The 13655-nt window shown below is 33.3% G+C and overlaps 2 protein-coding genes across 2 annotated transcripts; both read left to right on the top strand.

Moving 5' to 3' along the window:
* The first annotated feature begins 370 nt into the window (after positions 1 to 370).
* LOC116773173 (two pore potassium channel protein sup-9) lies at positions 371 to 12335 on the top strand. The gene is made up of 8 exons (XM_032665575.2): positions 371 to 558; positions 677 to 730; positions 1058 to 1275; positions 1361 to 1535; positions 2820 to 2926; positions 10006 to 10124; positions 10301 to 10391; positions 10691 to 12335. Exons 3-8 carry the CDS (start codon positions 1060 to 1062, stop codon positions 10781 to 10783), a joined length of 801 nt encoding a protein of 266 aa, XP_032521466.1. The 5' UTR covers positions 371 to 558; positions 677 to 730; positions 1058 to 1059; the 3' UTR covers positions 10784 to 12335.
* A 413-nt stretch (positions 12336 to 12748) lies between these two features.
* LOC116773221 (uncharacterized) lies at positions 12749 to 13591 on the top strand. Its single transcript, XM_032665640.2, has 3 exons — positions 12749 to 13045; positions 13140 to 13253; positions 13441 to 13591. The coding sequence occupies exons 1-3, from the start codon at positions 12928 to 12930 to the stop codon at positions 13536 to 13538; spliced, it is 330 nt and encodes a 109-aa protein (XP_032521531.1). The 5' UTR covers positions 12749 to 12927; the 3' UTR covers positions 13539 to 13591.
* The last annotated feature ends 64 nt before the right edge of the window (positions 13592 to 13655 follow it).

Here is a 13655-nt window from a genome sequence, read left to right as displayed (position 1 = left end):
AGTATAATAATTACTACTGTATAAACTTTTCTATCAGTCTTTACTGTAAATTGTATTCACTTTATATTCTATAACTTTATGTTATTGGTGCTTGACATTCCTAGGAAGCTAGGTAAGTACTAAGTACTAAGTAAGTAGTTAATAGTTATATGTACCTTGTACCTAGTTTAAATATTTGATCGATATTTTGACATTATAATTTTTATATTTCATTGTTATATTTTTTAATATTATTGCTTAAGGTAATTAACAAAAAATAACTTTTAACTAAGAACTGTTATCAGTTATTCCAGGACAAACTTTTCCATGTACGTATAATAATAATGTATTTTTTGTTTATTCAACCAAGAGTACTGCACATTGTATATTGGTTTATTGTTTGGTCTCTTATAGACTAAACTCTCAACAAGCACTGAGATCAGCAAAGCACTATGAAAAGGCAAAACGTTCGTACACTGTCGCTTGTCGTTTGTACGTTCACATATTTGCTGATAGGAGCAGCTGTTTTCGATGCATTGGAATCAGATACAGAAAGCAAGAGATGGGAGGTTCTATCGGGTACGACTTTAACTATAATAATTTAGTCCTTGTGTTTTTGTTTTATCTTAAAAATTTAATTATTTTTGTTGTTTTTGTTTACCACCCTTTATTTATTGTTTTAATAATTTTATTTCAGAAGTCTTCGGTACATAACATTAATAATGAAAATATTAAAATGCCTTGTTTACTAGTAAGTAGTTTTTATAAGGTTTAACTCCTTATCATTAGAAGTTTTTTTACAGTGTTATATAAATTAATACATTATCAAAAGAAATGTAAAGATGCTATTTTAGCATTTCTTAAGTAAGATAGGGTTAAATAAAATTTTATAATTCAAATCTGTCTGTTCTCATTGTGGAGATTGTGACTTAACTCACATATATTAGCTGTAATTGGATATATTATTTTTTAATATATTTTTTATTTTTCTACTCTTTTGTTGCTAAAAAGATTGAATACAAATTAATAAAATTCAATCAAATTTTTGTAAATATTTTAAAACTTAATTATATTTCAGATATGAAAAGTGGTCTAGTGCGTAAATACAATATAACTCCGGAAGATTACCACATGATAGAGATTGTCATAATTGAGAACAAGCCTCATAAGGCTGGTCCACAGTGGAAGTTTGCGGGAGCATTCTACTTTGCAACCGTTGTACTAGCTATGATAGGATATGGCCATTCCACACCTGTAACTGTTGGAGGGAAAGCATTTTGTATGGCTTATGCTATGGTAAGAGCGTCACAATACATTATTTTAAAAATCTAATAAAAGCTTGTTTTATTTGTTATAATAATATATAAGGTAATTATTCCAGGTGGGTATCCCTTTGGGGCTTGTGATGTTTCAAAGTATTGGTGAACGTCTGAATAAGTTTGCATCAGTCGTAATAAGACGAGCAAAGTGCTATCTTCGTTGTAACACAACAGAGGCTACAGAGATGAATTTGATGTTTGCAACTGGAATGCTGTCTTCTATTATTATAACAACTGGTACATATTTTTTTTTTATTAAGACAATGATTCCATATGGTTCAGTTTTTTATTTTTTTTATAACAGATTATAATAATAGAAACTATATTTTAATTAATAACTGAATGTTTGTGTAAATATAAAAAAAAAAAATTAATACCAATAAAAAAAATCTTGTGTTCGAGGTAACATGAAAATTTTTTTTCTTATACCATCAACCAAGAAAGCAAGATTTTTTTTTGTTTTAAATGTTATTGAAGCATACAATGAATGAAAAAATATAAATCTACATGTATAAGTATACAGGACTACAATAAACATACAGGTATAAAGCTGATGTGACACACTATGAAAGTATGAGTGAAACTAAAGTAAGGTATCTCAGTCCCAATTCGAATTTATGCCTCTTTGAAAAGCATGTGTGCACACAAGAACTTGCATAGGGCGTTTTTTGTTTTGTCGTGGTGAGTGCCAGGGAAATACTAGAAGCTTATGAGATTTGAAGCTATTTGGAGCCGTGGATGTGCGTACGTTTAGTCCTCATCTTGGGAAACCAATACGTTCAAAGTGGCTTACATCAGAGGTTGCTTTCAAGCCTCTTCTTGTTTCTTCTTGCTATGCTATATCCGATGTCTACATTCAGAAGGAAAAACAGTGATATTGAGAAAGACGTTGCGTGCCAATCAAATGACGGGTGGATGAAATGGCGACAGGTCTCTGGAATAACTTTTGATTTGATGTATGCCTCTTGAGTTTAGGGGGAACATCTATATGTAGTGGGGCTGGTTATATTATATGGTGGGTGGTTGTATTATTGTACCAAAGTGGTGGTCGTTAGCATGTAGTGAAATGTGAATAATGTGATTAATGTATGGAGTGACAATAATGGATAGGATTAGGAATGTTTATGCAAGCGAAAGTTTGAAATCAAAGCAGTATGGCAGAAATTACAGAGTGGAAAGTCCCTGGTATAGTCCTTTTATGCGGTGAGATTAAAGTCATGGTACAAAAAAAATACGAGGGTAGATCTTAGTGGTCATTTGAGGAGGGGGGCTCCCAAAAAGACGTGGATGAACTGTGTAAATGAAGATGTGCGTGAACGACGAGTGAGTGCAGAGATGGCGGGTGACAGATTGGAGTGGAGAAGTAGAATGTACTGTGCCAATAGCACCTTACGAGTGATAAATACAATAAGATAATGATGATATTAATTATTTGACACTGTGTCTGTTCTAAAGTGTTATTTGTCTTCAATAACTGCATATAGAAAATATATTTCTGACTTAATTATATTCTCTTTACAGGAGCAGCCGTTTTCTCTCGTTACGAGGGATGGAGTTATTTCGATAGCTTTTATTACTGCTTTGTGACGCTCACGACTATTGGGTTTGGTGACTATGTAGCCTTACAGGTAGGCCGACACATTTCCATTTCAGGTGAACAAGTAATACAAAGTCCTAAAAGTTATCTTAATATTTCTGTTACGATAAAATATTTCCTTACATCACGCACATCAAAAGTATGGCTTAATTGGATTACTCTTCAGTGATTGGACTTTAACCTATGGAACAGTGAAACGTTTTTCATAGAAAGTATCAATTTTTCCTTTTTGGACTACGTAATTTTGCCCTTTTCTGCAAAGTAGACTAACCAGTACCTAGCGAGAAAGATCAGTTTGTGAGGATCGCAGGCTAGAGTAGTAGGTATACCCTCTAAAATCCTACAGTGGCCTTCCTAGGTAGGTCAAAAGAACTCTAGATGTTTTTTCACTTAGGACGTTTCACGTCGTTTCTCGTCAATATCGAACCTCACATCGTGTAAAGAGAAACTAAGTATCCAGGATCTTTAGGGGAAAATTAGTACATTCCTTATTCTGTGCAACAGAGTCCTTCCACAACATGATGGATGGGCAGAAGACAGCTGCCATCCAATGTAGCTTTTCTTTAATATAATAAAAATAATAAAAAGGTAATCTATGGTGTCCTAAAGATCGTCTATACTCACTTAATCGAGCAGAGACATATTTGAGCTGCTACAAAGAGCAAAAATAGACTTTATATATATACTAGCTATGCCCGCGACTTCGTCCGCGTGAAATAGTTATTTTCGGCATCATATTTATTTTTGCAAAAAACCTACTCGGTTTTATAAATAATTTTCTGTTATTATTTTAGACAATTTAGTTTATTTATTTATTTTAAGTTTTTAAATAACATAATTATTTAAAGTACTTCTGTGTAAATAATATTTTTAGTTTTATTTTCTTGTGGCAGAAGAACATATTGGTTTTCTCCGCAACCTGATCTTGACAACGCGACATATAGTTGGCCGTGTGAAAAGCAGTCTTGGCGTAAATCAATTCCTACGTGTTTAAATGTTTGCCCCTGTGATTTATTAATTGTAACGGCGAAAGATAGCTTTACGGGAAATTGAATTCTTTTAAAATTAAAAGGTAAATCATTTGGTATCATTGGGATGCGAGGTATAAGCACTGTTTGACCAACTGCTGGACCAGTCAAAACTATAGCAACGATCACGTTATTGCGAAGAAATTTGATTTGAAGTCGGGTCCCGTTACATAAATTTGGTGGTTTAAGATTTCTGAGTAAAATTATTGGGGCACCTATTTTTAACTTGAGGGAATATGGGGGAAGACCACTGGGGTTCAAAGAATTAAGAAACTCCTGTGGGTAATGGACCGCATCTTCCTGATCCATTACATTATCAATAGATGTGTAGGTAACTATGTCTCCTGGAAGTTTACTTAAAATTAAATCATTAATTTCGTCTACGCTACTGTTTCTCGCCGCCAATATTGCCCTTTGACACATCCATTGATGATCTTTATTTTCTATTTCGCTGATGTCGGGGTAAACTTTCGAAATTAAGTCCTCAATGTTACTCACTCTTTCTCCTAAATCACGATCAATTTCAATTCTATTTTCAAAATGAGGTACTTTCCCGTCTCCTATTAAAAGTAACTTTGAAGGAAAAATTATATTACCTCCACCCAAATGTGCTCTCATATTTGTAGTTAATTTTAGGATGTTTACAAACTTCCATAATGGGGAACTTTTAAGGCAAGACTTTACAATGTCTGCTCTAGTTCCTCTTACTATTACTGGTAAAGTTTGTCGAAAGTCCCCAGCAAACATGACAGTAATCCCACCCATGATTTTATCACAGCTTTTAATATCTCTAAGAGTCCTATCTAGAGCCTCTACATGAGCTCTATGGATCATGGTACATTCGTCCCAGATCATTAAACTGACATCTTGTAAAACTTTTCCCAAAGGGCCATTTTTACGTATAGAGCACACGCTATCTTTTTGTAAAGAAACAGTTAGGGGCAGTTTAAAAGTGGAATGAGCTGTGCGTCCACCTGCTAATAAAGTTGCAGCGATACCTGACGACGCTACTGCCAAAGCTAGCATTCCCTGAGACCTTACTTTTGCTAATATAAGATTAGTAATAAAGGTCTTGCCGGTTCCACCGGGAGCATCCAAAAAAAATACTTTTCCTTCACTAAAACGAACACTTTGCATAACACAATAATACGCGGTCACCTGGTCATTAACTAATTTTGGTTCATTTTGAGTAATATAATCATTCAATTCATTTAGATCATATGGTTTTCGCAATGCTACTTCTAACGGATCCAGATGATTAAGTGAATTAATCCTTTTTGATACAGGAAGCCCAAAATCAGTTAGTGATTTATCGCAAATCTCATGAATTTTATCTTCAATCATGATTAGTCCATCATTGTATATATCATCATTATATGCTAATGTCATATCTTGATTCTCATTACGCATTCTGTTTAGTATATCTTCACATAAAGCATTACGAAATTTATTCCATAATGCTAAAGGGTCAGATGGTTGGCAAAATATAAGGATGATGGTAAATAATTCTCTTAATTTTGTGGCTGGCTCGGACATTACAGCATCTGACATTGTATTCTGCCAATGTTCATCTCCCTCCAGTAAACCTAATTCCTTGCAAGCGCCTTGATAAGTTTGGCAAATAACACCATTCACGGTCCTTAGATGTTCAAATGACATTGGACCGCGAACATGTTGCAGTAACATTCTTAAATAAAAACATTCAGTTTGAGTCGGATGAATGTTGTAGACACGGCCTAAAGTTGTGTCTTTTTTTACACCGGGATATCCTTCAACATCTTGCCCACGTTTTCTTCTAGAAAATGAATTTCTTTCCCATACGTAATACTGGGGTACTTCGTGATATAAAAGGGTTTTTGCAAAATCGTCCCTCTTGCAAAGGTCAAAGAACGCTGTAAGTGTCGTTGATGAAGGATTATTAACACGATCTTGAAGGTTTGCATTATTATCAAAATAAACTCTTTGTCCATTTTCCAAATGAACTGCTAAATGAACTACTGCCGGAAAAGGTTCATGAATAGGAAATTGGAAAATTCTCCAGATCGCTTCCGAAGAACTTATATAGCGACCATTTAGATATGTTTCTACTTCATTGTTATTACTTTGAAGCGAAAATGTGGCTTGGTCAGAGCCTTTATGAATATACTTACAGATGTACTTAATAGCTTTGACCGATTGACAAAACTCTACGTTAATGTGTGCATTGAAAATTCGTGATAGAACTGGATTATAGGGAACAACCCACCTATTATCCACGCTCATTTCTGTACCCTTGACACGAATTATTGCTGTGTTTCCACCATTATCTGGAGACCTGCGCCTGTAGGTTGGGTAACCATCATCCCCGGTTTGTGTTTCAGAAATAAAATTCCTAGGGTACTTTTTAGAACAAATGTTTTCTTTCATACATGGTGACGCAGGGTTATGAAATCCGCAAGGACCATGTATCATATTTTTTATGACAATATTATTTTAAATTATTATTTTAAATAATAAAATCCGCGTAGTAAATCCGAAAAATACTAGTTTCATTTAAATGAATACTCGCGAAAATCTTAGATCTCATTAATATTATGAAGAATTGGATCTTGTCGTTTGTCAGGTATTTCAGCCGATATTATTGCATCTATAGAATCTGGTTGTACTTTGATAGCCAGCCACAATAAAATGTGGGCGTGTGGTAAACCTCTTTTTTGCCATTCTACGCTGTAAACAAAGGCTCTTGAAGGCCCAAAAATATTTTTCTTCGTCAGAAGGAGTATCATATTTTTGAGTTTTAAATGAAATACTCTAGAAACCAAATCATGTCTGTCGTAAGAATGCTGATCGGGTAATAACTCAATTTTTATTTCCGGCCATTCGGAGTTACATGTAAATGTAATGAAGAGATCTGGTTTTCCAAATTTCGTGACAAATGTCATGGCATCTTGACTTTTTTCGTTCATGTATCTGGGGGATCCTGTAAATGACGACGGCAGTATAACATGCTGGCCAACATTAGAAGCGTCTATATTCGCATCATTAACCACGGCATCTCTTAAATGAATGCACTCTTCTGCTCTCAATTTTTTTTGATTTCTTTTTATGAAGTCTAGCCTCTCAGAAATCATTTTAGCCGCCATATCAACACAATACTGGTTGAATAATCCCTTGAAATAATGTATGCTGTTAAAGTCATTTATTCTCAACATGAGTCTAAATGCATAGAATTGCATACATGATACAGTTTTAGATCTAGCAGCAGTATTCTGCTGTGGAATATTTATACAGTATCCGTCATTACCAAAGGGAAACAGTAAAGGATACTGAAGTGGGTCATAAGATATATGAAGTTCAGAAACTCGTTGAAGTCCACCATCTCTCGCCGTCAACACAATATCTCGGGGACCTTTGTCTTCATCTATCAAAAGAACAGCTACTTCATCTACTATTGGCGCATTATATCGACCTCGATGCTCATTAGGAGGTTTCACATCAGCATGAATAATAAGTTTGAAGTCATTCGGTGGTCTATTTTCCAGATTGTATTTGAAACTTTGAATATACGTATTATGATCGTGAAGATATGTTTGGAGAGCGTCGATAAGATCGATTTGCAAGCTTGGATTTAAATTTGAGCGTAAGGATACCTGATCTGCATGTGAAACAAAATATATTTGCAAAAATTCGGGCTGTGCCCCTTCAGCTGGAAGTAAGTTACCGATTAAGTGATAAACTTGCCCTTGGACTTTAAAAGTGGGCATAAAGTTTCCCTCACGAATCTCTTTGGCACCAAATGAAGTCATCTGAAATAGTGTATTATATTGCCTTGAGTGATTTAAGAAATGCTTTGATGATGGATGTGAGCCTGATATCAGTTCTTTTAAAACTGTAGTTGGTTCCGGAATTATTGGTATATTTACTTTGCCACCACTACAACACAGTCCAGGAGTTTCAGTCGCCCATTTTTTTGCTTGGCATAAGTTGCATATTTTATTCATTCTGCCAATATCAATATCATTTAGCTCAGTATAGTCAAGTGTACAATCATAAGCAAACGCAGCATTTAATAAATTATGTTGCCTGCGAGTTCTATTTCTTGCTGATCGTTCATTTTGCTGTGCTAATCGATGGGATCTTTCAGTGCTCGATTCCCGATCGCGGTTAGCCAAAGTGCGGGAATTCTGTGAGGCTAAACGTTGAAAACGTTCAGCGCTTGATTCCCGTTGTCGGTTTGCCAAAGTTCGAGAACTCTGTGAGGCTAAACGTTGAGAACGTTCAGCGCTTGATTCCCGTTGTCGGTTTGCCAAAGTTCGAGAACTCTGTGAAGCTAAACGTTGAGAACGTTCAGCGCTTGATTCCCGTTGTCGGTTTGCCAAAGTTCGAGAACTCTGTGAGGCTAAACGTTGAGAACGTTCAGCGCTTGATTCCCGTTGTCGGTTTGCCAAAGTTCGAGAACTCTGTGAAGCTAAACGTTGAGAACGTTCAGCGCTTGATTCCCGTTGTCGGTTTGCCGAAGTTCGGAAATTTTGTGAGGCTAGACGCTGCGACCGTTCAATAATCGATTCATTAGCACGGTTTTGTTCACTGATTTCTCGTTGAGTAGCCAACCTATGCATATTTTCATCCTCTGTTTCATTGCCGCGCAAAACTCGCAGCCGCTTTGCAGTAGCAGTCTGCCGAGAAAGCTGAGATCTTTTTCTAGGCATTATAATGACGAAAAAAGAACCTAAGATATGAAAAATTTAACAAACCGTAACTCGTAATCAAGAAAAAAATAAACGTATGGTAAATAATTAGGAACCTAATTATTTTTACCTGTATTTGGTACTTACGTAAATCGGATAAAATATATGTCAAAAGAATAACCGTTAAACGATAAATGTATGCTTAAACTAAAACCTAACCTAATAAGAATATTTATGTGGATAACACCTATTTTCAAGTATTATATACAACAAAACAAAAAAGTTATAATATTGCTAAAATATTAGAAACAATACTATCCTTATAACAAAAAATATTTACTATAAAGAAAACTATGACACCTACTTACTACATCAAAATTAAAAAAAATGTTGATAATTGTGAAATTATTAGAAGCAAAATATTATCCTTAAAACAAAATGAAATAGTATTTAAAAAGTATTATTACACGACGATATTATTCCGCAAAAACAAATAACGCTGCATACAACCGTTCAGAAGGGAGCCGACCGCGCGTCTGAGCCGCGCGGCATGGTACCTCGTAGAGCTACACCCCCCCGCTCCCTCCGCGTCGCTCGCAAGCAACGACGCCTCTCCTATGTTTTGCACTTCATGCGGCGCGCGGGTGAACTTTATATCGGTGTTATTTTAAAATTGTAATATCTTCTAAGATATTCATTGAAATTAAGTGATGTCAAAGACAATTTTGTTCACAGTTAAATAATCTTAATCAACAACACATTTATTTGGATAAAGATTTGTATTATTACGTTGATACAATAATGCATTAATTTCGACCAAATTTTATTACTATAAAAACGGTTCTAGTGTGTTAATCTTAAAAGATAGATATATACTGTCGTGGACATTTTTTTAGATCATTTCAAGAGGAATAATTCTTTCATACATATATTTTTGGTATCTTGAATCGTTTTCGCAACGCATGCAACGGAAGCCCTCAAGAATGAATAATTTACCCCGTTTTTTCCACATTTTGCATTATTTCTTCGCTCCTAATAGTGGCAGCGTGATGTTATATAGCCTAAAGCCTTCGTCGATAAATGGTCTATCCAACACAAAAAAAAATTCAATTCTAACCAGTAGTTCCTGAGATTAGCGCGTTCAAACAAACAAACAAACAAACAAACTCTTCAGCTTTATAATAATAGTATAGATAGGATCAGTATTAAGTAAAATTAAGTCTGATTGATCTGATTTTTAGTTAATTCAAATTGATTGATTCCTATAAACCTGTGACTGGAATGTAATGAAAGAATGTTTATTGATATTTAATCAATGTAAAATCAAACAAAAGGATATCAAGTTTCATGCTATTGTATTTTAAATTTTTGTAACTAAAAACGTACATTTTAAAGTACTAACAATTATATTACAGAATGATCAAGCTTTGACAAGCAAGCCTGGCTATGTCGCACTGAGTCTTGTGTTCATTTTGTTTGGCCTGGCTGTCGTTGCGGCCAGTATCAACTTGTTGGTGTTGAGATTCATGACCATGTAGGTATTAGTGTATTAAAGTTATATAAATCACATCGACTATGATTAATGAAGTGAAAAAACATGAAATATATATATATATATATTCTAGAATATTGTATTGTGTGAATGTTTGTATCTTAAACTAGTCTGGTTATATGAAATAACAGTGTCTAGTAATATAACGTTACCACCAGGCAAGCGGAAGAGAATGCTCGGGATGAAGATAAAGATGATTCCAGAACTATTTTACCAGTTGATGGGCAGGTGCGGGACGACCAAGCCTCTGTGAGACAAAATGTTCTTTTTATAAATATTTTCAATAACATAAGGCTTATAACTATACGAGAATTTATTCAGCAAAATTATAATACTGAAGTTTATAATATACCCAGATAATATTCTTTTCAAATTCATGTACTAATTCCTTATGTATATTAACTTATGATGAACTGTACATTAATTTGTTATATGGTACTTTTAAGAGCCATAAAGAATGTCTATAGAAACCCTTGTTCCCCGTGATAAAAAACACCATTCGCTGTGATACAAATGATGATTAATATGCAATAATATTCACACAACAGGTATGTTCCTGTAACTGTCTTGGCAACAAACAGTGTTCTGGACCACGGACGAGTGAGATTCCGTCTGACCTAATAGAAAGGGCATCCGTCTAAATACAATACGAAAACAGTAACATATAAAGGCACACAAAATTCAAACGACAACAGATTAAAAATGTCTTCAAGGTAATAAAATGCCAAAAAGAAAAGTTTGTAGCTATGTTATAAAATATTATTGTTCGATTTAAAACTAATTCTATGTTGTTTTCCTCTTAATTTGTGATTACTGATTTTTAATATACCATCTTTTTTTCTACTTATACATGTTATAAATAATTATTTGACATGAGTAATATGACACTGTTTTCACTGACGGATTTTGTCAAATGATTGTAATTTTTTCATAAATGATATTGTTGTATGTGTAATCCCATTATATTCTCTGCAATTATATGTGAAATTGGATCTACAGAACCTAGCCCTAACTATCTTAATAATATTAAACATATATATAAGGCATACTTTATAAAGCAATGATCATATAATTATGTCCTTTACATAAGGTATGCTTTAAAATAGACAACTTAAAATGATATATGTTACCACCATTGCTTATGTTTGTAGATTTATTGACTATTTTTTATCAATAAGGACAAAACTTGTTGAGATTAAAAAAAAATAATGACGTCACTCTACTGTCTAATATTGTTAAATTAGAATATTCAAAGACATACATTTCTCTTACACTGATTATGTTGTATTCTGAGACATTTCTATACACAATTTTCTTGGTAAGAATCAAGTAAACAATTATTGACTTAATATATATGAACACAGGGTTTATATTGGCACAATCTGCTCCTTATACATTTCAGACAGTGAAACCAGATTAATCTGGATTACACTGGTCACAACATTACACTATATACATAAATAGCTTTTGTGTAACGTATTTCTAGTAAACTTATTGAATTTCTACTCCTGTATTCTAAATGCATACGTAAGTGCCAATTTCACACTTTTACACTTTTAATATTACATTGTTTATAACACACAACTAAAGTATTCATTGTGATAGATACAACTAAAGATGCCAATTTTAGTGCCAAATATTCTTAATTTTGTGGATTACTTAATTTAATATATAAATAAATAAATACTAATCGTTCAATGATGGTGTATATTTTGTAGCAAGCACTTCAATGATAGTTTATAAGCCTACTTCACTTGCACTGAAAATTTTGAAGTTTAGTACGATTTTCATATTTAAAAAAAATCTTATAAACAGTGTTCTTATGTTATCGATTCAGTCTTATAACAGGCGTTCTAGTAGCTTCTAATTGTGGCTTTAGTCGAGACTGCTAAATATCATTTCATTACTAAGTTAATCCCGGATCGTGTTTCCTCCATTCTTCATGACACTGGCAGAATATACTGTGCACGTCTTTGTACGGATGAAGGCCGTATTATAAAAAAAAAAACAGGCGTTCTAGTTTTTTCGTATGGTGAACATATACGAAACGTAACATTCTTTGCACGAAGTGTTTGTATAGAAAATATTACATATATATATCAATGTATTTTTTTGTTAGTTTAAAACAATGTTATTGTTAAACAACTAAAATAAAGCCAAAGATGTTATTTGGAAATAAATGTTGTAGTATAACGATTTGTTTTAATTTAAATAAAATTTACGCTGTTATGATTAACAAATACCTACCTGTGGAATTTCTACTTTGAAAAGACGAAGGAGATAGTATATTTAATTTGTTAAAAACAGAAGACAATAAATGAATATATATGTATAATATTATCTTAAACTTATTATAGTTATGCACACGATATTAAACTTCGTTTACGTATTAAAATTCTTTATAGAATATTTTTATCTTATTAATAATTATTTTTGAACAGTTTTACCTGAACTAAGAATATATTAAATATTTTTATACCAATTAAGACACAAGCTCTACATAAGTTTTTAAATGGTGTTTGCCTATATTAAAACCTTTCTATAAACCAAAAGCAAGAATTGACTTTTCTGCATATTTTTATTTATTTATTGAAAAAGAATTCCAAATCCCCATGAGAACACCCCTTACAGAGCTTTTAATGAAACAAGATTTCTTTATCTTTCCCTAAAATATTCGAACTAATTACTTAGTGACAATGACCTCATTACAAGTCTTTAGTAGGCTTGAGATACCTTGGACCTATATAAGGAAAATTATTAACTTTTAAATGTCATTTGTACAAAAATGACTTTCAAACATTATTTAATATTTCTTTTATATTTAGCTGGCATTATTTTGTGTGGCGAAGCAGTATTCTTTCCTTCTGATGGTATTGTTAGTGCGGTTAAAAAGGCGCCAAGATGTAAGTATTTCCATTGCATTATAAAATTTTTCTATTTTAGATAGTATCGCGTGTTAGAAATTTTAAACTTATTTATAATAATGTGTATGATTAGGGAACTTGCCCTGGCTTGGCTTAGGTTTATGGTGTAACGGTTGCCCGGCGCTTGGTTGCGAGGACGACGAAGCCATCATCCATGGTTACTGTTGTGGTTGCGCTTACTCATTAGGTAACAATACTTCTACATTATTTCCTTTATCCCCTTATAGTAAAATCTTATTGATCATAAATGAAGATATTGGCTGAATACATTAAGACCCGTTTGCAAAAAAGAGAAAAAAAAGCAAATTAATTTAAATGTTTTTTTATTGACATGCTGTGATATATTTTTTTATTTTAACTGATAAATTTAACAGATAAGCTGCCAGTGTTGTGCCCAGAGTTCCTTCAGTGTCCATTAAACTTACACGGTCTTTGTCACGACTACGAGTACATGATGAGATGCTGTTGTTAAAATAGTTTTATATTAACTTTCACTCTCCTTAAGTATAGTCTGTCACATTGTAAGGATTTAAGAATAATAAACAAAATACATAGATTAAAATTAATTGGTAAAATGTTGAACCATTTA

Source organism: Danaus plexippus (assembly GCF_018135715.1).
Source record: "Danaus plexippus chromosome 18 unlocalized genomic scaffold, MEX_DaPlex mxdp_20, whole genome shotgun sequence".
In the NCBI taxonomy this organism is placed as follows: domain Eukaryota; kingdom Metazoa; phylum Arthropoda; class Insecta; order Lepidoptera; family Nymphalidae; genus Danaus; species Danaus plexippus.
This window is presented reverse-complemented; position numbering and strand designations above follow the sequence as displayed.

Excerpts from the sequence above, each read along its gene's own strand:
- LOC116773173 (XM_032665575.2), top strand. The coding sequence starts at position 1,060 with ATGAAAAGTGGTCTAGTGCGTAAATACAATATAACTCCGGAAGATTAC. Across the intron at positions 2,927-10,005 it reads GTGACTATGTAGCCTTACAG|AATGATCAAGCTTTGACAAG; the intron begins GTAGGCCGACAC and ends ATTATATTACAG. Across the intron at positions 10,392-10,690 it reads TGCGGGACGACCAAGCCTCT|GTATGTTCCTGTAACTGTCT; the intron begins GTGAGACAAAAT and ends TTCACACAACAG.
- LOC116773221 (XM_032665640.2), top strand. The coding sequence starts at position 12,928 with ATGACTTTCAAACATTATTTAATATTTCTTTTATATTTAGCTGGCATT. Across the intron at positions 13,046-13,139 it reads GGTTAAAAAGGCGCCAAGAT|GGAACTTGCCCTGGCTTGGC; the intron begins GTAAGTATTTCC and ends GTGTATGATTAG. Across the intron at positions 13,254-13,440 it reads TGGTTGCGCTTACTCATTAG|ATAAGCTGCCAGTGTTGTGC; the intron begins GTAACAATACTT and ends TAAATTTAACAG.